Raw genomic sequence first — 25,253 nt, 5'->3', positions numbered from 1 at the left:
CATCAGTGCAAACCCTCCTCAGTGCAGACACCCCCCTCCATCAGTGCAAACACTCCTCAGTGCAGACACCCCCCTCCATCAGTGCAAACCCTCCTCAGTGCAGACACCCCCCCTCCATCAGTGCAGACCCCCCCTGCATCAGTGCAGACACCCCCCCTCCTCCTCCTCCAGTGCAGACCCCCTCAGTGCAGACACCCCCCTTCTCCTCCTCCAGTGCAGACACCCCCTCCTCCTCCTCCAGCGCAGACCCCCCCCCAGTGCAGACACCCCCCCTCCTCCTCCATCAGCGCAGACCCCCCTCAGTGCAGATCCTCCACACCTCCTCCTCCTCCAGTGCAGACCCCCCCTCCTCCGCTGCAGACTCCCACAGTGCAGACACCCCCCCTCCTCCTCCTCCAGTTCAGACCCCCCTCAGTGCATACACTAAACTTTACAGACCACAGAACAGCGCGGGATACAGCGGTGTGTCCTTTGGACTCCCTCTCACACAGCGGAGCAAACCGAAGCTGCCTCCCCCTCCTATAGATGTAAACAGAGAGGAGGCGGCTTCGGCCCACTCCGCTGTGTGAGGCAGCTGGCGAGGCACAGATCAGTGAGGACCGTGCGGCGTTAGCGGTGCTGCTGCCTGCAGGTGTCACCCCTCTGGTGGGTGTCACCAGGTGCGGTTAACACCCCCCGCCCCCCCCAGCGATGCCACTGGTCTGTGGCCCTGTACAAAATGAATCTGTATGGGAGTGGTTTCATAATTAGCAATCAGCTTCACCTGCAGGGCTCTAATGAGGAAAGCTGCAGGATCAGCATTCCTTTAGACATGATTTCCCTTTGGGAGTATCTCACCAAAAAAGACATTATTGTTGCAGGGGATGCCAAAAATCTGATTTGTATCTTCGTGCAGACTTCTTGGAAAATCTTTACGCCAATCACACAGGCAGGAAATTACATATCTTGGGGGGGGGGTACAGGACACCTCCAGGTAGCCCTATTATTGCATTTCATTTTACAGAAAATTATAGCACTGCAGACGGAAAGGGAAAGGTGGTTTCTAATAACATTCAATTACAAAATGATTTGTGTCCCAATTGTATACACTATATTCAAAAAAACTTATTTGTTAATTTTTATTCTCATAAACATGGAATTGCCAACCTATGTAACCACCTGAGTTTACCTTTATAATAGCCTCTTGCAATCACCTGTATAGTGGCACTTAGACTGGAGGAAGTAGGGGGACAGTATTGTGAGGCAATCAGATATGCAACATACTAATATTGCAGGAAGCTACAAGCTGACCAAACCCCCCCCCCCCCCCAAAAAAAAAAACCTATACAGAGCAGTGAGATAACCTTATCAGTCTCTTGCTGCTTCTTCACTGTCCAATCAGCAGGCTGGGAGCCAGCGACGTTACACAATTGAATTTCTAACTGTAAAGACAGTGGTTATGGTAAGGATCGTGAAATGGGGATCAGTTAGTTGATTATGAAAAATAACCTTATAAACACTCAAACACCCTGCTACACCAATGGTAGTTCTGACTCTGCTCCCTTATCATTGCATACCTCCCAACATTTTGAGATGGGAATGAGGGACATCTACTAACAAGCGTATGTAGGCATAGGACACGCCCCCTGCCACACCCCCTTAAAGGAGAATTAACAAAAAAAAAGGTTAATTAAATTCACAAGGGCTTTTTTTTACCACTACTATTCCTTTATATTGGCTTTTAAAATGTACAGCTGCAGCAATTTAGAATTTGGATGAAAGGTTTAGCTCTGGGAAACACTTTTTGAAAGATAAAAAGTGCATTTTATATACAACTATATAGATCAGATCAAAATGAGGGACAAATGAGGGGGGAAGAGGGACATTGCTCCAAATCAGGGACAGTCCTTCGAAATCAGGGACAGCTGTCATTGCTTGAATTACATGTTCCTGTTTTTTCTTATCTTTTTAATAAACTTAACCAGATCATTTCCTCCATCACTGGAATAAAATGACTCCAGCTTTTGCTACACTGCCAACGGTGCTCCTGATTTTGATCTTCATTTTCTTTTCCTCCCTGTGATCTCTAATGTTCTAATACAAACGAGACACGGTTCACTGGCAGCTAGCTTGCAAAATGTTTTTAATTATCTGCAAAGCAATCGAGAAGGGAAATCAAGGGAGCCTCTGGATAAGACGGGACATCAAGAAGATCATTTGCATATCTTAATAATAAAACGGCGCTGTAAGTTGCTGGGAAGTTCTTAAAGTGAAAGATCACAAAGGGTTAATTAGCTCCAGCCTCTGAAGTCTCTGCTCTGGACAATGTCCTAAATTTCCATGGAAATGTTCTCCAATGATAGGAGATGGCTGGCATCTGAAGAATGATTCGTAACTTTGATTGCACTGCCTGGGATAATAAATATATATATATATTTTAGATGAGTGCATGAAACTGATTTTTATTGATAGAAAAAAAATTCTAGAGTTGGGCTTTAAGGCCGGGTTCTCACCTATGCGAATTAGATGCGGGTTTCCCCGCATCCAGTTCGCGTAGCAGGAGAATGTGACTGGCTTCCTATGGAGCCGGTTCACATATCTCCGTTGCGGCTGCGGAGCGCACTGTACAGAAACGCTGTGCGTCTTTGGCTCCGTTTCAGGGCCGAATTCAGGCATAGGCCCTGATTCGTCCCTGAAATGGGGAACAGGGACGCACAGCGCTCCTGTGCGATCCGCAGCGGGTTACAGTGTGAACCCGGCCTTATTATACTGTTATTGGGTAGCAACCCCAAATGTGCTTTTGGGTGCTTTATCATTCCTCATATCTTAAAGTGGAACTTCACTCTAAAGGGGAAGTTCTGCTTTATGTCTCCCCCCCTCTTCTTTTGGACTTTTTTTTGGAGGTGGAGCGGGTACCTAGTTTTAGTAGGTACCCGCTCTTACTTCAGGGCAGATCGCTGAGGCGATTCTACCAGAAGTTCACCCCCTCCTCCCTGTCCGCAGCCTTCTGGGACACATCACAGGTCCCAGCAGGTTGCAGTACTATTCACAGAGCACAGCCGGCTGTGAAGCCACAAGGAGTCACAGCTGGCTTCCCGTTCTAGACATGCCAGCGCCAGGGACCCGAAGACCGGTGAAGAACTGGCCCAATGGAGGATGGCACTGGATCCCTGGACAGGTAAGTGTCCTTTATTAAAAGTCAGGAGTTACAGTATTTGTAGCTTCTAAGTTTTCATTGTTTTTTTTTTTTTCAAATAGAGTGAAGAACAGTTTTAAAGTGTATGTAACCCCCAAAAATATTTTTTGGTATGTTTGGCATCATGTCTCACAGTTGTCATCATTTTTTATGTTACCTACCTGGAGATCCTGCCAGTAATAGCACTTCCTGTTGCAGGCTGACAATGCTAAGCCACTGTCTCCCAATTAGTAGTGCATTGTCTGCTGTTTGTAATCCTTCACTGTCTAGCAGATAGGCAGACCAATAGCCAATGGCAGACCAATGGCCAATGGCAGACCAATGGCCAAAACTCACATATTTGGCTGGCAATGAGGCTGCTAATTACAAGACAGTGGCTTAGCATTGTCAGCCTGCAACAGAAAGTGCTGTTACTGGCAGGATTCCCAGGTAAGAAAGTTTGCAACAGATTTACGAAAAATAATTTGCTTAAGATAATTGTATACACTGAGGCTTAAAGCCAAACATACTGAACAATAGAGTTTGAGTTTACAACTGCTTGGTAATAAACCGCATAAAAAAAAGTTTGGCCCTGGGCAATTTAAAGTCATAATGTGCTACCATGCATCGCATACTAGTCCCTATCGGGCAGAAAGCCCATCTGAAAGGATCCTAAAGCTAGGGTCTTGGTAAAGGGGGGGAGGACAGGAGTTGGGATTTTGAACGAAGCGCGTAGCTGCAAAAGAGTACAATGATTGTATAAAAACATATTTATTAATTGATAAGATCAATAACATGAGTAAAAAGATAATACATGATGATAATAGATTCCATGATGCAATTTATATATACAGTCATACTAAAAGATACAAATATTCTATAAATAACAGGATAATAAACAATCATACATGATTATATTGATTGGCTTGTTGTAGTTCATATATATACAATTATGCACATATGGGGATAATACAATTCAACAGCAAGCTAGAAATCTAGGGTCTAGCGCTGGTATGACATAACTAGTGGGGCTAACTTTATCCACTTCTTGTTCTTTGGCCCTGTTTCTATGGCTGATCACAGAGGAGATGGAGGAACATCTGCTCACCGATCTCCTCTGTGATGAATAAAGCCAGAAGCATTGAGGATTTCATCACTTCTGCTCTCAGTGTAGTGTTTACCTGGCTGGCACTAGCCAGAGAAGCAGCCAATCAAACAGATCTTTGTTTGATCAGCTGCCTTGGAGGATAGAGGAGGTATCAGGGGTCTAATAGAACATTCTCTTTCCTTAAAAAGTACCTGCCTCTGCCCAAAGCTGACACAAAGGGTGTTGGTCATCCCTTGTGATAGCAATAAAGTCTAATAAAACAAAAAAGGTGTAAAAAATAAATTTAAATAAAATAAATGTAAAACGTTTTAAAGCCCCCCTCTCTGTGCTAATGCGCAAATGAAAACGCGAACTTAGGTCCTGCTTGCATGTGTAAACGGTAATCTTACCATGCATGTGAGGTTATGTCGCTAACGTCAAAGTGGGAAGAATTATTCTAGTGCCAGAGCTCATGTTTAACTTTAAACTGGCAACCTATAAAGGCTTTTAACCCCTTGCCGACCATATACCGTATATATACGGCAGCAAGGCGGCTCTGCTGTACAAAATCACGTACCTGTAGGTGATTCTGCACTTTCGAGTCTGGGGCATGCCACTGGTGACCTGCTCCCACTGTGATTGGACACAGCGAAAGCCAATCAGTGGGTCCAACAGACGCAATGTCCACCGGGACCTGATGATTGTTTGGGACGCAGGCAGAATGATGGTCTGCCTATGTAAACAAGGCAGATTGCCGTTCTGTGAAAAGGGAAAGTTGTGATCCTGTGTTCCTACAAATCAGGAATACGGATCTCTGCCTTCCCATCGTACAAGCACCCCCCCCACCACCACACGGTTGAAAGCACTCCCTAGGCACACATTTAACCCTTTGATTGCCCCTGATGTTAACCCTTTCCCGACCCTGTATCATTAGTACAGTGACAGTGCATATTTTTAGCACGGATCACTGTATTAGTGTCACTGGTCCTCAAAAATGGTCACTTATCGTCCAATTGGTCCACCGCAATGTCGCAGTCTTGCTATAAGTTGCTGATCGCTGCCATTACTAGTGAAAATAAATAAATAAAAATTCTGTTAATCTATCCCATAGTTTGTAGATGCTATAACTTTTTTGCGCAAACCAATCAATATACACTTATTGGGATTTATTTTACCAAAAACATGTAGCAGAATAAATATTGGACTAAATTGATGAAGAAATTAGATTTTTCCATTTTTTTATTGGATATGTTTCATAGCAGAAATAATTGTTTTTTTTTTTTTCAAAATTGTCGGACTTTTTTGTTTATAGTGCAAAAAATAAAAACCGCAGAGGTTATCAAATACCACCAAAAGAAAGCTCTACTTGTGGGAAAAAAGGAATATACATTTTATTTGGGTACAGCATTGCATGGCCGCGCAATTGTCAGTTAAAGTAATGGAGTACCGTATCACAAAACATTGCCTGGTCAGGAAGGGGGTAAACCTTCTGGGGGGCAAGTGGTTAAAGAGTCGCCTATGGATAATTTTAGGCTAGGTAGGTTTGTCACCATTTCACAGGTGTGCGCATTTTTAAATCTTCACGTTTGGTGTCTATTTACTAAAATTGCAACAGTCCCCATTTTATTCCTCGGAGCCTTTGCTTTTAGAAAATATACAATATTTGGGAGTTCTAAGTAATTTTCTAGCAAGATAATAGAGGAGAAATCTTCCAATAGGGAGGGACACTAGTGCTAAAGGCCTGGGGGTCCCCAAAGGATTCCCTTAATTTGCAGGGATTTCCTTTCGCTTCCTGTTTTGTCTATGGAACAGGAAGTTAAATCTCCCCAGTGGGACACAGATGGCAAAAAATTGACTGGCAGGGGTTTTAACCCTCCCTTACTCTATTTAAAATGAATAAACATTTTTGCCTATAATTCTACTTTAAATTTGCCCCAGACAGCAAGTGTTAAAAAAAAAAAATGGTGAGGCAAAATTGCTGTTTTCCTGGTAAAGTCAAGTTCAACAAAATCACTCGCTTAGCCCTATTACAGAGATATAAGGCCAATTAAGACTCTGCAGCAAATGATGAACGATCACCACCTTTTTATGAGTTGCCTTATTGTCAATTGGAAGTTTACAAATGGTTATCAGAGTATTGTTTGTTCACAATAGAATGTGTTTCTCTCTGTAAAACACTTTATTGAACACTCTCATAATTACTGGCCCTGTTAAAAAAAAAAATTGCTGCATTAGATCGACTCACTTTTGTAACTTTGTTTCTAAGCAAAACTGCATTGAAACCAAATTTTCCTATAAAATAGAGTAATGCAATGTCTGATCCCCTATTAGGGCATTAGATCTTTTTTAAGCTCTTTGTGACTACAATGAGAACCCCCCCCCCCATGGCTTTTAAGCCGAGCCTCAAACATCACCAGTTAGCACTCCATATACAGTTTTCCCATGGAGAGTTGTACTGTATGCCTGGGTACTGTGGCTTCTACTGAAACCCCTGTAGAAATACACAAAGAACTTATAGACCACTCTCAACCTCCCACTACAGTGCCTAGAGGTGTGGATGGTGTCCTTGCTGGAGTACCAGTAATTTCCAAAGAACTGTTGAGAGATCAAACGTTGTTACACTCCACCCAAAGCAAAGAAATGCATTTTTGGAGCAGTTCTTCTAAAATGTCGGCAGATTTTCCAAGTGTCTGTTATGGGGCGTACACACGGTCGGACTTTTCAGCTACAAAAGTCCGACAGCCTGTCCGACAGACTTTCGACGGACTTTCGACGGACTTGCGGCGGACTTTCTAACGAACAGACTTGCCTACACACGATCACACAAAAGTCCGTCGAATTCTTACGTGATGACGTACACCGGACTAAAATAAGGAAGTTGATAGCCAGTAGCCAATAGCTGCCCTAGCGTGGGTTTTTGTCCGTCAGACTAGCATACAGACGAGCGGATTTTTCGACCGGACTCGAGTCCGTCGGAAAGATTTGAAGCATGTTTCAAATCTAAAGTCCGTCGGATTTGAGGCTGAAAAAGTCCGTTGAAAGTCCGGAGAAGCCCACACACGATCGGATTACCAGCCAGCTTTAGTCCGTCAGCGTCCGTTGGACTTTTGTAGACGAAAAGTCCGACCGTGTGTACGCGGCATTATAGTACAGATTCATTTCAAAATATATTGCCTTCTTCTGCAACAATTCCACATGCAGTGTTACAGACAAACTTTGATAAATAAGCTTTGCCTCTGTCTGAGATAAATTGGCAAACAATTCATCTGTCATTTTCTGGCACAATCGTTTGCAACAGATGGCGTTACAATACCTATTCAGGCAACAATTTTTTACTGTGTTCATCGAAACTCAGAAATTCCAAAATTACCGTAATGAAAAGATTGATTTGCTGCAAAGCCAGTTAAAAGGGTACTGTTATGTGGTTGATGAAGAAGTAATGGTTCTGTGAATGACACATTCTGAGGAGGCAAAGTCATCTGGGAACCAGAAATATCACTAAAAATAAAATTGTGCTGGAATGCATTAGTAGACAAGGTGGACAGGGCTTAAACAGATGTAGGTAGGGTGCAGCATATGCAGCGGAAATAATTCACACAGTCAGGTGCAATGTAAAATTTGTATTGAAGTAATGTTGCAGCAGTTCCCAACAAACCCAGTAGGAAGGCTACCCAGGCGGGTGCACTCCCAGTTTCCAACAACATGAAGGAGCAGATTCCAGCCAGACTGACAGCGTCTGTTGAGAGGGGGCAGAATGTGGCCTGTTCGTTTCGCGCCCAATCGCGAAGGTATCCACAAGAGATGCGACCCTGTGCTTTCTCTCCTCATCAGGACAGGAACCTTTTCCTAGTGCTAGTACTGTTCCTCACAGTCGGTACATTTGTCCCTACTCTACCAACTTGCCAAATGCACACCAGACCTGGGAGCCAGGGCCTTAAAAAGGCTCTGCCTGATCCAAAATGGTTGGCACTGTCATGTGGTTGATGAAGAGGTAATGGTTCTGTGAATGACACATTCTGTGGAGGCAAAGTCAAGTTAGAACCAGAAATATCACTAGAAATAAAGTTGTACTGGGATGCATTATTAGACATGGTGGATGGTGAACAGGGCTTAAGGACATGTAGGTAGGGTGCAGCATATGCAGCGGCAATAATTCACACAGTCGGGTGCAATGTAAAATTTGTATTGAAGTAATATTGCAACAGTTTACAACAAACCCAGTAGGAAGGCTACCCAGCCAGGGCACTCACAGTTTCCAACAATGTGAAGGAGCAGATTCCAGCCAGACTGACAGTGTCTGTTGGGGGGGGGGGGGGGGGGGGCAGAATATGTGGCTTGGCCATTTTGCGCCCAATCGGGAAGGTGTCCAGAAGAGATGCGACCCTACGCTTTCTCCTCTCATCAGCAACCTTTCCCTAGTGCTAGTACTATTCCTAACAGGTGGTGTACCTGTCACTACTGTACCAACCTGCTAAATGTACACCAAAACTGGGAGCCAGGGCCATAAATATGGCCTGCCTGATCCAAGATGGTAGCCAGAGTCAGATGGAGCAGCAGCATCCAATCGGATAGTTTCCCCATTGACCCAGGAAACCGTAAAGGGACCATGTTCCTCCTGACTTTTTTTCCAACCGCTGTGCCGCTGCAGTGGAGAAAGTAGACTGCCCCTGCCGACAGAGAGGTAGTAAAAATTGTCATATTTTGGTATTTGGAAAGAATACTCAAAGCCCATTTTGGAATGCTGAGCATTCTACTCTAATCCAGAAGAGTGAATATATAGAAATGGCTTGGAGAATGTTTCTTTTTTCCAAGATGCTTTGAACATTGACTGCTGCAATCAAAACCACTGTGCTTCAAGGTTTTACCCCTCCCCTTCATCAGGACTTTTTATGAGAATTATCAAAGTAAAGTGCAAGGTGCCATCATTGGTAACTTGCTTGATGTACAGTATGTATTACAGTGCTGGGCCGATAAAAGTGAAAATTGGTTCTGATGGATATACCTGCTGAGCTGTTTTCCTTCAAAGAAGCAGATCTGTGATGTATATGATCCTTGTTCTGGTCCTCGGCTTCTATCTCTCTATAGACCGCCTTTAGTGCCATCATAAGATGCTAGTCTTTATCAAGCCTAAAACATGTCCCTTAACTACACAAGCCTTGAAGATGGGGGAAGAGTTTTTTCCCCCAAGACTTGTTGACTGTAGTTGATGATTTTAAACATTTCAAAAAGTCCTCCAGTTGAACTGTTGTACCAGGCGCTTTTCTGTTTGCATCCAAGAATTTAGTCATTAGTAACATATTAGTCTTTGTACAGGATAAATGTGGTCACCTCCAAGAAAAGGATCTGCACACATGCACAGAATAGGATGCCATTTGATAAAGGAACTTTTACAAACAATATGTTTCTGTATCTGTGAATGTTTATTACCAGATTTTCCTGAAAGGCAGGATTAGCTTCCCCTCATCGCTGAGAAGGCAGCACTGTGTTATTTGTTTCGCAGCGCTGACTTTTATAATTAGTAATTATCAGAAAAAAACAATTAAGTGCTTTCTGAACATTTCCACAATCTTGGGGCCATTTTGGTAATTGTCTAAATTAGTCTCAGAAGGAACTTCAAGATCTTCTGCCACGTACTAAAGCATAGAGACACACTGGCGTTAATCTTTATTTACAGGCCTGACACCGCCGTGCCATAACACACTTTGTATTAATCTTTAATTGCAAAGTGTAAAATGCAGACCGCAGTTCAAACACCAGACAAGTGGAAAGCAGCTGTAATCTCTGACCCAGATGAGCTTTAGCCCAGAAAGAATTTATGCTACATCGGAAAAGATGTATGAAGATTGCGAGAAAGAAAACTAAGTTGTCCATAGCAATCAGTCCAGTACTGGTACAGTATGTGCCGCACTAGAAAATAATCTGGAATCGGATTGGGAAGGTCTTACCAATTGACAGCAGTATTCAGTATTGTCAAGTGGTGGCTCGTGGAAGTCTTTGCCTAATTGCTAGGGGTTGACCTAGACTGGTAATAGGAAAGATAGGTAAAGACAGAAGTCATTACCAGCATGCTTGTTTTGAAATAGTTTATCAGAGTTTTGAAGCTGAAGCATCAGCATGACAGCCAGGAAACTAGCATTGTCAGTAGAAAAGGTCAGAAATGGTACCCTACCATAGTTTCTTTTATTAAAGGTCTATTTAAAGCAAAACTGTGCCCAGTATAAATAAATCATGATCAATATTAGATATAGTGTTTGCTTAGATAGTTTGCCTTCTGGCCTCCTAACAGCTTACCAACCCTGGCTTTTAAAAAAAAAAATGTGTGTGTGTGTGTATATATATATATATATATATATATATATATATATATATACTAGATTAACAAAAGTATTGTGATGCCTGCCTTTACACGCACATGATGAATATGATGACATCCCGATCTTAATCCATAGTCGGCCCAACCTTTGCAGCTATAACAACAGCTTCAACTCTTCTAGGAAAGTTGTCCACAAGGTTTAGGAGTGTGTCTATGGGAATGTTTGACCATTCTTCCAGAAGAGCATTTGTGAGTTCAGGCACTGATGTTGGATTGTAAGGCCTGGCTCGCAATCTCCACTCAAATTCATCCCAAAAGTTGTTCTATGTGCAAGCCAGTCAAGTTCCTCCACCCCAAACTCGCTCATCCATGTCTTCATAGTTCTTGCTTTGTACACTGGTTCAAATCATTTGGTGGAGGATTGTTTTTCAGGGCTTGGGCTTGGCCCCCTAGTTCCGGTGAAAGGAACTCTTAAGGCGTCAGTATATCAAGACATCGGAACAGTTTGGGGATAGCCCCTTCCTGTTCCAACATGACTGTGCACCAGTGCACAAAGCAAGGTCCACAAAGACATGGGGTGGAGGAACTTGACTGGCCTTCGCAGAGTCCTGACCTTTGGGGTGAATTAGAGCGGAGATTGTGAGCCAGGCCTTCTCATCCACATCAGTGCCTGACCTCACAAATGCACTTGTGCGTGTAAAGGCAGGTGTCCCAAGACTTTTGACAATTATATATATATATATATATATATACTTTTTTCTGGGTTACTTCAGATGGGACCTCTTTGCCCTTTTCTTCCTTTGGTAGTTTCACGACTTTCTGCAGAGTTCCTCCTGTCCAGGGGCAGTGCCTTGATATCACGTGCCAGAATAGAATTGGTACTGCATCACTAGATTGGTAAATCTGCAATAGCACAATTTACTCACTATACTCAGATGCAGGCCACTTTAACTCCATTTCCTTCAACTCCCTTGGTTTCTGGACAAGCCCAGGGAAGATCATTTCTCTGCTTCCCTCCTTCAGCAGCTCTGAAAGGCCACACCCAATGAGATAGAGGTAACTGGACAAGTGATCTGCAGCCAGGTGAGAGGCTCTCCACTGACAGAACTGGTGTGCAAACACAAGAACAAATGGGGTATCAGGATTCAGATTGACAGACTGAGGACACCCAGTGGCAGAAATAAATTACTGCAGGACAGCTCCAAATTGAATTTCAGTAGTGCAGCAAAATCTTTTTATTGTTTACTATTATTCTACTATTCATTTTTTTTCTTAGCTAGCTTTAATTTATTAGAAAAGCTTCACAAAAACCTGCATTGAAGGTTTTAAATCACCTCTCAGCTTTGTAGATTTAAAATAAACAGTATCAGCGTGGCTCTGCTGCTGGAGTGAATTATTTTATGTGAAATGGCTAAATGTGTGTGCAGCTTGTATAGGCAAGCTGGCGTCATCAAGGAGGTTTTGGACCCTACTGGTTTTAAATGGGTTCAGATCACAGTTTGGCCACCAGGAAAGATAATATACTATTAGGATGTACACTTTGTCAGATCCACTGTAAAAATGCCTGAATACCTTCTTAAATGTTACTTGAACATTTTCATTGTGGGAAATTGAAAGAAATAACTATAAATATCCTTTGAAAGAACAGGCATGAATTCCAATTACAAACATTTCAAATGAATATTGCTTTAGCTCTACCATGACAACTGGCAAATAATGACCTGTATGGCAGAATTTGTGACGTCTATCTGCAATTGTAGCTGTATGTCTATGATTCAAAGCGCCATCAAGGTTGCTAACCCACCTGCAAAGGGTTTAAAGGGATGACAGAAATATGGAATCTGCTGTTGCCAAGAGCATTTTATGCAAATGCTGGATACCTGGCTGCCCCTGCAACAGTGCTTTTAGGTCAGGAAAAGCTTCAAATTTACATACTATTTTTAGGTCACTGGCTAAGAAAGAACTGAAGCCATCGGGGAAGGAAATCGGGGCACTAGTATTTTCTGGTACAATGTATTTTATTGCAATGCAAAAGAGAAAATACAACCACAATATTCCCACGCGTGGGGTATAAGCAATAGACAAATTGTAGAATAGCATGAGTAACATAGGATGTTCAGAAGAATATGAACTGTCAAACAACATAAACAAGGCGGAAAGTAAAAAAAGAGAGGAAGCAAGGCAGAAGAAGGGAGTTCCCCTAGGCTAGAGGGCGGGCAAGATTAACCAGGAACTGGTCGGGTGAAGAGTTGTAAGAGTGTAAGACCACCATGGAGCCCACACCTTGAGGAACTTTGGGTGGGAGTCATGGAGGATAGTGGTCATCTTTTCAATGACCATCATGGTCATCAGGATGCTCTTCACTTCCGCAAAGGAACAGTGGGTTTTTTGCAGGCCCTGGCTATTACACACTTGGCGGTGATAAATAGGTAAGTGGCTGCTGCTGATAGGAGAAATGGACAGTGAAGGAGTGTTAATTTGGCATTCCTGCAAACAGGTATATGGAAGAGAGTGAACAAAAGTCCAATAACCCTCAATCAGAATTGGAATAAACTAGGGCAGGACCACCAAACATCAATTTTGCCCCCTCGCTGACCACAACCCAGGTAACATATATCACCGCATGAGGGGGTTCAGTTAGCAATGCAGGCTGGGATCCAGTACCAGCGGAGGAGGCCCTTTAGGTAGCCTCTAACGTGACAGCATTAAAAGAACACTTCACTATACTTGACCAGGCTTTGCTCCCACAGTACTAGTATTTTCAAAAGGGGAAATCAGCTACGGAAGAATGTCCCCTCAGTAAAGTTAGTAGTAATTCATCATATTCAACTGGGCTTGGCCTGTAATGTTCATAACATTTTATCCCTCATCCAAATGGCTTCCTCTGTTCAAATGAGGGTCAGGAATAGGGATGAGCCGAACACCCCCCCGATTCGGTTTGCAGCAGATCATGCGAACAGGAAAAAAATTTGTGCGAATACGCAAACATTGTTAAAGTCTATGAGACACGAATGTGAAAAATCAAAAGTGCTCATTTTAAAGGCTTATATGCATGTTATTGCCATAAAAAGTGTATGGGGACCCAGGTCCTGTCCCAGGGACATGTATCAATGCAAAAAAAAAGTTTTAAAAACTGCAGTTTTTCCAGGAGCAGTGATTTTATTAATGCTTAAAGTGAAACAATAAAAATGAAATATTCCTTTAAATATTGTGCCTGGGGGGTCTCCTTAGTCTGCCTGTAAAGTAGCGCATCTTTCCCATGTTCATAACAGAACCACAGCAAAATGACATTTCTAAAGGAAAAAATGTCAATTAAAACTGCTCGCGGCTGTAATGTATTGTTGGATCCCAGCATTATAGATAAAAATCATTGCAAAAACGGCGTCAAAATGTAAAAAAAAATGGCGTGAGGGTCCCCCCCAAAATCCATACTAGACCCTTATCCGAGCATGCAACCTAACAGGCCGTGGGAAAATGGGGAGGGGACGAGAGTGTCCCCCTCCTCCTGAACAGGTCACATGCCCTCAACATGGGGAGGGTGCTTTGGGGTCACCCCAAAACACCTTGTGCCCATGTTGATGGGGACAAGGACCTCATCCCCACAACCCTTGCCCGTTGGTTGTGGGGGTCTGCGGGTGGGGGGCTTATCGGAATCTAGAAGCCCCCTTTAACAAGGGGGCCCCCAGATCCCGGCCCCCCCATGTGAATGGGTATCGGGTACATTGTACCCCTACTCATTCACAAAACAAAGTGTCTAAATCGTAAAAGTGACAGGAAAAAGTTTTGGACAATTCCTTTATTAAAAAAAACTGTCCCGCGATGTAATTCCATCTTCAATCACAGCGCAGACGGACTGAAAAAACACCCAAAAAATGGAAAAACAGCCTCCATGGGACGCGTCCCGCCGACTGCAGCCTTTTCACGATGACAGCTGTTATATAGCAGAGGGCGGGCCACCCGGTGGCTTAACTGGGTGACCCCACCTCCTCCTGATGTCATATGACGACACGTGATGTTAATGGGGGCAGGGGTCACCTGTTTACATCACCGGGTGGCCCCGCCTTCAGCTATATAACAGCTGTCATCGCAAAAATGCTTCAGTCGACGGGACGCCTCCCATGGAGGTGGAGTTTTTCCGTTTTGTTTCTTTTCTCTGGACCATCGGACGCCATGATTGATTTTTTTTCTTTTTTTCTTTAATAAAGGAATTTATCCAAAGCTGTCTCCTGTCATTTTAAATTTTTTGGTGAATGAGTAGGGGTACCCTTATCCGAGCACGCAGCCCGGCCGGTCAGGAAAGGGGGATGGGGACGAGCGAGCGCCCCCCCCCCTCCTGAACCATACCAGGCCGCATGCCCTCAACATGGAGGGATGGGTGCTTTGGGGGCCCCCCCACCCCAAAGCAGCTTGTCCCCATGTTGATGAGGACAAGGGCCTCTTCCTGACAAGCCTGGCCGTTGGTTGTCGGGGTCTGAGGGCGGAGGACTTATCGGAATCCGGGAGCCCCCTTTAATAAGGTCCCCCTCCCTATGTGAATGAGTATGGGGTACATGGTACCCCTACCCATTCACCTAGGAAAAAAAAGGGTCAATACAAAAAACACACTACACAGGTTTTAAAAGTAATTTATTAGGCAGCTCCGGGGGTTTTCTTCTGACTTCGGGGTCTTCTTCCGTCTTCTCCCAGTGTTCGGCTTCTTCTCCCGGGCCCCTCCACTATCTTCTTCCAGCTCTTCTGCTAGCGGGGGCCCGGTCTGCTGCCGCTGTCCGGTTCTTCTCTGGTATCTTCTGCCGGACTCCCCCGCTATCTTCTTCCAGCTCTTTTGCTAGCGGGGGCCCGGTCTGCTGCCGCTGTCTCGTCGCCGCTGTCTTGTCGCCTCTTCTCTTCTTCTCTTCTTCCGATGTTGACACGACGCTCTCTCCTGCTGGAATGCTGTGTGCGAGCTGTGCAGCCATTTATATAGGCGGTGACCCTGCCCCCTTGTGACATCACAGTCCCAGCATGCGCAGGGACTCTGGCGTCATAAGGGGGCGTGACCCCAGAGTCCCTGTCCCTTACAATCCATACCAGACCTAAGGGCCTGGCATGCTCCTGGGCGGGAACCCACGCCAGTTTTTTATTTAAAATTTGGCGCGGCGTTCCACCTCATGATTCATACCAGACAGCTGTGAGCACTGCCTGTCGCTCATCGCGAAAGGAAAAAAAGTTTTCCTTTCCCGATCAGCGAGCCAGCGCGACATGCACAGTACCCTGTCGCCGAGAACCAGCGTGATGGGATTGCGCTGGAAACACAATCTCGCGGTCAGGTACTGTAAGTGGAAAAAGAGGGTCAACAATGCCCATCTGCAGCTGCATGCCTACCTGTGTCCTGTGCAGCCTACCTGTATCCTGTGCATGTGTCCTGTACATGTGCATGTGTCCTGTACATATGCATGTGTCCTGTGTCCTGTACATGTGCATGTGTCCCTGTGTCATGTGCATGTGTCCTGTGTCCCTGTGTCATGTGCATGTGTCCTGTACATGTGCATGTGTCCTGTGTTCCTGTGTATGTGTCATGTGTCCTGTGTCCCTGTGTATGTGCATGTGTCCTGTACATGTGTATGTGTCATGTGTCCTGTGTCCCTGTGCAGCCTACCTGTGTCTTGTGCAACCTCCATGTGGTGATCTCCATCCTCCCTGTGGCGATCTCCATGCTCCGATCAAGTGTGATAATAAAGTTCGACGGCCATTCCACTGTTCAAAAGCCGCGCCTCCTCCTCGTCTGTGATAGGCAGAACACTCAGCAGTCAGCGGTCAGCCTATCACAGACATTCTCTCATTCTCATACCACGGACGAGGATGAGAGAATGTTCATGATAGGCTGTACACTGACTGCTGGGAAATGGAGTGTTCAGCCTATCACAGACGAGGAGGAGGCGCAGCTATTGAAAGCTGGAATAGCCCCTGAACTTTATTATCACACACTGGCCGCCGTCTGCCTGCATGACACGCTGATCATGTAGGCAGACGGCGGTGACTTGAGTATAAGTCGAGGGGGGGCACTTTCAGCCTAAAAAGAAAAGGCTGAAAATCTTAACTTATACTTGAGTATATACGGTATATTGGATTGTCAAATATAACTTTTTTTTTGTATTTCTAATACAATTCTAATGTTAACAAATTAAAGTATATTCTGTGACCATAGATTTCCTTTAGGGTTTAAAACTTAGGAAATGTGTATTGTGACAGAGAGAAGAATATAGGAAAACGTGACACAGGATTTACATTTAGGGTTAATGCGAGGTTCAGAATGATCATTTCTGAGTGGACGTCTCAGTGTTTTGTGAGACGTCTGCAACCTGGCTGAATACACAGGTGTGCAGGGTCATTATTTAATCAGGTCTGAGAATAGCTCAGAGCTCCCAGTTTGGAGGCTGCTTTCAGTATGGGAGACGGAAGGTCTCAGGAGACCTCAGCCAGAAGCCACAAGACAGAAGCCAAGAGACAGAGGGTGTCATCGAGGGGTCAGAGGGCCCAGACAGAAGCCAAGAGACAGAGAGCTTCATCGAGGGGTCAGAGGGCCCAGCCGGAGGCCAAGAGACAGAGAGAGAGTCTCATCGAGGGGTCAGGGGGCCCAGCCAGAAACCAAGAGAGACAGCAAGTCTCAGTTCTAGGAGTCAGATCGGCTCCTATCAGGGGTGTCAGGAGAACCCCAATCTATAGGCCAGAGGTGGGCCATGCAGTGGGGCTCTGCGACTAAAGGCTACCAGGAGAGCTGGACAATAGAGTCAATGGTGTTGCCAAGTGAGCCAGATAGCTCAGTATTTTTGTTTGTGCACATTGTGTGGAAGAAACCTCTGTGTGGGCAACTAATGTACATTTGAACTTTTCGTTGATTGAATGATTGAATAAACATGGACTGGCGCAACTCATTGCAAATGCAACTACTGCTTGAGTTTAATCACCCCAATCTCACAGTATGTATAGCAGAGATATACTTACATTTTTTTTATTATTTTGCCCTGGTGATCCAATCTCCTAATGCCGCGTACACACGATCGGACTTCTCATCGGAAATAGATATGACGGCTTTTCCGACAGGATTCCGCTCAAGTTTGCCTTGCATACACACGGTCACGCAAAGGTTCGCTGAACTTACGACCGTCAAGAACACAGTGACGTACAATACTACGACGAGCCGAGAAAATGAAGTTCAATGCTTCCGAGCATGCATCGAATTGTTTCCGAGCATGCGTAGGAATTTTGCGCGTCAGAATTGCCACAGGCAATTGCATTTTTGGATAGGAACTTTTTCCGACCGAAATATTGAGAGCATGCTCTCAATCTTTTGCTGGCTGGAATTCGGCCAGCAAAAGTCCAATGGAGCATACACATGGTCGCATTTTCCGATGAAAAACTCTCATCGGTCTTTTGCGGGCCGAAATTCAGATCGTGTGTACACGGCATTACACTCTTGAGCTGAGGAAACCACTTGGTAAGTGGTGAAATATCTTCTGCATTAGAGAACAAGTCCAATTAAAAATTACTAACTACTACTAGCTATACAAGGATCTAGAATAAAAACTTTTACAGACATGCGTCTCTGTACAGGATATATCTTTATTTCCAATGTGTCCCACCAATGAATGGTTAATACAGTAGTTTAATTATTGGTGACTGCTGGACGATTTAAAGGGCAGCTCTCACAAAAAGCTATTACCTAATTGGTGGCTGCGGTCAACACAAACACCTTTCATTTTTCAAGGGTTTTGTACCTCCTATTATTATTGATTATTTTATTCTTACTGTTGTCACTTATTGAGCTACTTATTGAGCATTCAGGCTATTTAGCCTTTTTAGATCATAAGCTGAATGTATAATATTGTGGCAGTCTTTCCTGTTCTCCATCTGGACATGCCAAGCTATCCTTGTTATCCTGTGGACTCAGCTTTTGGCATTGTGTCATTTATGTAAAATAGTCAGCAATGGCAGTGACCAGCTGCTAACCAATTGGTCTTGAAATGCTTAGATCAGAGATGGGCCAGATTTTTTTCTAAAGTAGCTTCAGACCTACTATTTGTGGAATAGTAAGTACACACTATGGATACTGTTAACTTTTTCAATTTATTTGAACAGGTAGATTTTAGATTCTAATTTAAACAGTGCCTGGAAATAAAGGTGATATATTTAAATACGGTAAATGATACATAAATTTGACATGGTGTATTAATTCTGATAATCATAATCCAGATCTAATCTAGATTTGTCACAAGCAAAAAAGTATATATCGATATAGAACAACAAATATAGGCCAGACCAATTATCTTTCTTTTTGCATAATTGTATTTATGCTTCTGTCTGCTACTGCAATCTAAAACATACAAATGTGCTTGTCATTACAGGTTTAATAATGACAACAGATGAAAGCACCTTAACAAGTGAAGTGTGGCCATCTGAAGAACCGTCCCTTTTCTCTGCAACGGGTGAAGTGCACAGTGCAATGGAACAAACAGCAGAGACTGGGAATGTTAATTTTCATGACAACACTACACAATCCAGCATTGATGTCAAGGATAATTTTACAAGTCCAGCTGACAATGTGCAGGACAATACAACAGTACAGTTGGGGGATAGCAACCCTTCAGAATCTTCACCTTTATCTTCATTCCAGCCTACAGACTCAGGTCTAAGTGATACCAGCACATCACCCCTATTGATGTTCCCCTATTCAGCATCCTCATATGCATCCACATTACCTGCAACGGGTCATTCCATTCCTCTTTCATCCTCATCACCATTGTCATCATCATTGCCAAACCAGTCTTCTCTGTCAGATAGATCTTCCACTAATGTGCCTTACACTGACATGGAAGGTTTAGTAGCAATAGGAACCAATGAGCAGGAAACAATAAATCAGGACACAGTTACAAATATTATACATTCTACCTACATTCGAACTAGCAATATCTTGATTCCTCAAACCACCAGCTTGCCAGGAGACACAAATTCAGAAACAGGGGTGCTTATGGAGGGTTCTACAACTGTAGAACTTACCTCTAGAGTTCTATCAACAAAACCATTTATAGAGGTAACCAATGTAGAGCAAACCTACAGTTCAGTGGAGCCTACGGCTACAGTGTATACCAGTACTCCAGTAACACCATCTATAGAAGCCCAGAGCATAACCAATCTACCTGTAACTATAGGGCTTGAAAACACCGCCACAGATGTAAGTACTTTAGATTCAGAAACAGGTACATCTCAAACAACTATCACCTTAAATACCAACCCTCTAACTACCAATCAGGTTTCCAAGTCTTCAGCAATCATGGATTCTTTGAATACTCAAACTATAGACACACACATTTTTACCACACCTTTCCATTACACTACCACAGAATTTGGAGAAACCCAGGGGATCACCGGGACAGCAAATGAGTTGAGTTCAAACGTTCAATCAGATGTCTTGCAATCTACAACTCGTCCTGAGCTACCCACAACATCAGAAAGTAGTAATGAAGTACATACCTCTATAAAAGGTCCTATGATAAGTGGGGTATTTACATCTTTAAGTTCATCACCAACAGAGCAGTCTTCAACCTTCACAACATCAGAATACACATCAAGCTCATATTTTTATATAGATACTGTGTCACGCACTATCCAGCCAACCACAGTTTCAAAGCTATTGTCTGTTGAGACCATGGGCTCTGCAACAGAGTTAACCAATTCTGAGAGTGCAATGACTATCATAGTTGCCACAGATAATGTTGACACCACTTTTTCAAGTACATCAGTAGCTTCTCCTATCATGTTGACATTATTTCCTTCTCAGTCAAGTGAAGCTAACACACACAGCAGTGTGACCAGTTTTACATTTGCTCCCTTTGTCAGTTCAACAGCTAACTCAGATATCACTGAAAGTATTACTGAAGAAAATACCTACTTAGTTTCTACCTACACCAAGTCCACAACATTATCAAATATTGTGTCATCGTCAACAACTTCTCATACTGAAGAAATTACATCTAAGGTTAGTATTGGACCGGACACAACTGCCAATGCACCACCTGCTGTGACATTAACAGATGATACAACAGTGTCTACACCAGATGCCATCCAAAATAAAACAACAATCTGGAATGTCACTGAAATTCCTAGTATCACATCAAAAACATTAAATATCTCCTCAATACCATCCTTTACAGAGTCAGCAACAGAAACATCTTCATCTATCACAACATTTGTGACCAGCGCCCCTAGTGACAACACAGAGATCTACCCGACAGATTCAACAGGTGTCACAAACAATCCAACAGTAAGCGAAAAGTATACAGTCTTTATAACAGCAATAACAAATGTGAAACCCACGGCCAGCAACATGTCACCTTCTGATGAGTTGACTACCAGTGCTAATAATATTGTGGAACTGAATACCAATGAACTGATAACAACATCACCTTTAAGGCAAACAAATACATCGCCTTTAACAAATGCTATCAGTGATAGCCTCACAACTTGGGTTATTCCAGATGTTTCTACCAATTCGTCACCAGTTGAGGTGAGTGCATCAACACTGACCACTTCAGAAACAGTGTCAGAAACATTTGCACCTTCTATGTCCACAGATATACCTAGTATTGAAATGCACACAGAAAGTCCATACTCACATACACCTGTTTCCAATCAAGAAAATACAGTTTCATTATCAACAATGACAGATTTTGGAACCTCAACAAACAACACAACTACTTCCAGTCAAAAAAGTCCAGTTTCTTTACCAACAATGACAGATTTTGGAACCTCAAAAAACAACGCCTTTTTAACTACTTCCAGTCAAGAAAGTCCAGTTTCTTTAACCTCGACAGATTTTGGAACCTCAAAAAGCAATAACTTTTTAACTACTTCTAGTCAAGAAAGTCCAGTGTCTTTATCAACAATGACAGATATTGGAACCTCAAAAAACAATGACTTTTTAACTACTTCCAGTCAAGAAAGTCAAGTTTCCTTATCAACATTGACAGATTTTGGAATGTCAAAAAGCAATGACTTTTTAACTACTTCCAGTCAAGAAAATCCAGTTTCTTTAACCTCGACAGATTTTGGAACCTCAAAAAGCAATGACTTTTTAACTACTTCTAGTCAAGAAAGTTTATTGTCTTTATCAACAATGACAGATATTAGAACCTCAAAAAACAATGACTTTTTAACTACTTCCAATCAAGAAAGTCCAGTTTCCTTATCAACATTGACAGAATTTGGAACCTCAAAAAACAATGACTTTTTAACTACTGCTAGTCAAGAAAGTACAATTTCTTTATCAACAATGACAGACTTTAAAACTTCAAAAAACGAGGCCTCTTTAACTAATTCTAGTCAAGAAAGTCAAGTTTCTTTATCAACAATGACAGATTTTGGAACCTCAAAAACCAATGACTTTGTAACTACTTCTAGTCAAGAAAGTCCAGTGTCTTTATCAACAATGACAGATATTGGAACCTCAAAAAACAATGACTTTGTAACTACTTCTAGTCAACAAAGTACAATTTCTTTATCAACAATGACAAATTCTGGAACCTCAAAAAACAATGACTTTTTAACTACTTACAGTCAAGAAAGTCCAGTTTCCTTATCAACAATGACAGATTTTGGAACCTCAAAAAACAATGACTTTTTAACTACTGATAGCCAAGAAAGTACAATTTCTTTATCAACAATGACAGACTTTGAAACCTCAAAAAATGACGCCTCTTTAACTAATTCTAATCAAGAAAGTCCAGTTTCTTTATCAACAATGACAGATTTTGGAACCTCAAAAAACAATGACTTTTTAACTACTTCTAGTCAAGAAAATCCAGTGTCTTTATCAACAATGACAGATATTGGAACCTCAAAAAACAATGACTTTGTAACTACTTCTAGTCAAGAAAGTACAATTTCTTTATCAACAATGACAGATTTTGGAACCTCAAAAAACAATGACTTTTTAACTACTTTTAATCAAGAAAGTTCGGTTTCTTTATCAACAATGACAGATTTTGAAACCTCAAAAAATGACACCTTTTTAACTACTTCCGAATTAACTTCTAATCTTGGTACAAGTATGGAGCAAAATACTATTGCACCACAATTAACCACAAAAGTTGATGAAATAGCCACCAGTAATCTGATGACATCGCAGACTAATAATGAAATTAGTACTGAAGACTCTGATCTTACATCAGCATCACATTTGTTAAACAGTCTTACAACATCTTTCTCATCCCCATCCAAAGCTACTAGTGCTGCTACAACTTTTGTGTCTACCTTAACATCCAGTGCTACATCTGAGTCTGAAGCTGACACCATCACAGAGCATAATACTGAAAGAAGTTCATTTTCTAGCATAACACAGACTGAGCCTGGGACCTCAACCTCAACAGGATCTTCGATGCCTTCTTTTTCTGACCTGAGCACCTATCCTAATACTGATGCTGAGCAAAGTATCTCAACAACAGTGTCAGATGTAACATCAGTGGAGACGACCCCAATAAATATATTAACATCAGTGACTGTAATAGATTATAATACTGAAATATCTACTACAGCATTGCCTAGCACATTAAACACAACAGCATTTTCTTCTTCTCAGGGCTCTTACACGGCTGTTGTTGAAACATCAACACAAGCAAATATACAGCCAACATTAACTGCAGGGGTGATATCTGAACCTGCCGTTTATACCTCCACAAACACAATTACAAAGTTGCCAGATATATTTTCAACAGTATCCTCTTTTCAGACCAGTTCCACAAGTTCTGCTGAATCACAAACAGAAGAATCTAATGAGACAGTTACATATAACACTGTTACAGCAGCAACACAGATTTTGCAGACAACCACTGAGCCAAGTCAGCAATCTTATTCTAGTAGCAGAACAATTGCACATCTTTCTATGTCAACTCAGACTTCTCTATCCCCAAGCATAACATCCAGTGGTAAGCAAGAATATATAAATCAGACAAGCCAAGAAACTTCACCAAGCACCATCAATAAGACCTTCTCCACTACTGAATCTTCAGTATCTCAGCCAACATCTGGAAAATTGATAGAGCCAGAAGCTACTTCTACAAACGCCTATTCATTATCTCCTACAAACCCTTCAAACACTTTCAACTTGGCTCTTAGTTCTGAAAGCATGACATCCTCAACACACATGCAAACAACTGGAGGTAAAATCACAATTACTCAACATAACACAACAGACACAGCTGAAACCTTGACATACTCTGGGTCCACAACATATAGAGAAACATTATCTACAGTCACTGAAAGTATTACTAAGGCCATTTCAAACACTATGTCTTCAACTACATCTCATTTGCCATCACCATCCATAACATCTCCTTTTGCATCAACCTTTCCATATAAAACTGCAATCGTTCCAACAAACATATCTGGTTCTTTCTCTACAGTCTCTACTATGTCATCTTCTGCTGAGGTTTCAAGTGTTTCACCTGCAGGAAATGCAACTAAAAACTTTACAACAGTGCCATCTTCTTCTTACATAACTCACACGGTCCCCACAAGCCATGCATCAGTAGCAAACACATTGTTGACCGCTCTGATTACAAGGACTCCACAAGTTCAGACATCAAATTTTGTTACTTCAAAGCCAACTAACTTTACAATAGCAAATCACACAACATATACACCTGTAACCGTTGTTCCTCAAACTGCAATGACAAGTAGTACAGTATTAGTGCCCCCTTCAAGTACTAACACTACTACTTCTTCTACTAGTACTACTACTACTACTACTACACATGCACCTACAACACATGTGCCTACTACAATCACTGCTACCACTCTTTTAGACACCAACACTAGGTCAACTGCTCACACTGGAAGCATTACTGTATCAGCTGTAACCTCCATACTGATGTCCACCAAGACAACAAAAGCTCCTTTGGTGCCAGTGTCAAATGCTACTACTGTTTTGAGCACAATACTGAGTACCATACTTTCTACACCAGCAACAACACCTGTGCAATTTGGATGCCAGCCCTCATCAGAAACTATGATCAGAACAGGTAACCTCTTTCAGAGTTCTCAGTCTTTTATTATTCTTACCCAATAATGTAGAACAAGCTGAAGTTACAATACAACTTGAATGATACCTGAAAAGAACATATTGTTAGATTTTACGATTTGTATATACTATTTTTTCTGTTTAATTTTGTTGGGAATAGTTAAATAATTTATATAACTATAGGGCTCTGCGCAATGGTTACTTACGCTGGGCATACTCTAGTAGATTTTTTAATTCTTGTGGGGTCAAATTAACGTTAGTTTTCAATCCTAGTAAAAAGAAAAGTTGAAGGAACAGGATGGGAATATTTCTCGCACAAACAAACTTCTAACAGTGAATGTGGTTTTTATTTGGGAAATTCCATTCAAACCAAATTGAAAGTTTAAAGCAAATCAAATTTTTAGGTACTTTAAAATGAAAAGTCAAGTTTCTGTTGGCATTATTGAATGTGAGATTTTTCATACAAACATCAATTTGAAAATCTACCAGTTTATTGTCAGCTTTAGGAGCTGGAAGACATATTGGGATTGATTTACTAAAGGCAAATAAACTGTGCACTTTGCAAGTGCAGTTGCACTCTTCAAGGACATTTGCTACAGAGCTTGGTAAATGAGGGGAAGCTCCACTGACTTTCATCAGCCAATCGTGT

At 42.4% G+C, this 25,253-nt stretch overlaps 1 protein-coding gene across 4 annotated transcripts in view; it reads left to right on the top strand.

Annotated features, from left to right (window-relative positions):
• The window catches only part of KIAA1549L (KIAA1549 like), a 245,880-nt gene that overhangs the window by 51,020 nt on the left and 169,607 nt on the right, over positions 1-25,253 (top strand). For 3 of the 4 annotated variants that reach the window (XM_073604464.1, XM_073604465.1, XM_073604463.1), the window contains exon 1: positions 19,225-24,605. In XM_073604464.1, the coding sequence (XP_073460565.1) occupies positions 19,250-24,605 (5,356 nt within the window). In that variant the 5' untranslated portion in view covers positions 19,225-19,249. The other variant, XM_073604466.1, reaches the window with a different exon arrangement.

The sequence above is a fragment of the Aquarana catesbeiana genome, linkage group LG11 (assembly GCF_042186555.1).
Source record: "Aquarana catesbeiana isolate 2022-GZ linkage group LG11, ASM4218655v1, whole genome shotgun sequence".
Classification (NCBI taxonomy): Eukaryota; Metazoa; Chordata; class Amphibia; order Anura; family Ranidae; genus Aquarana; species Aquarana catesbeiana.
The sequence above is the reverse complement of the archived record's forward strand: the minus strand, read 5'-3'. Positions and strand labels throughout refer to the sequence as shown.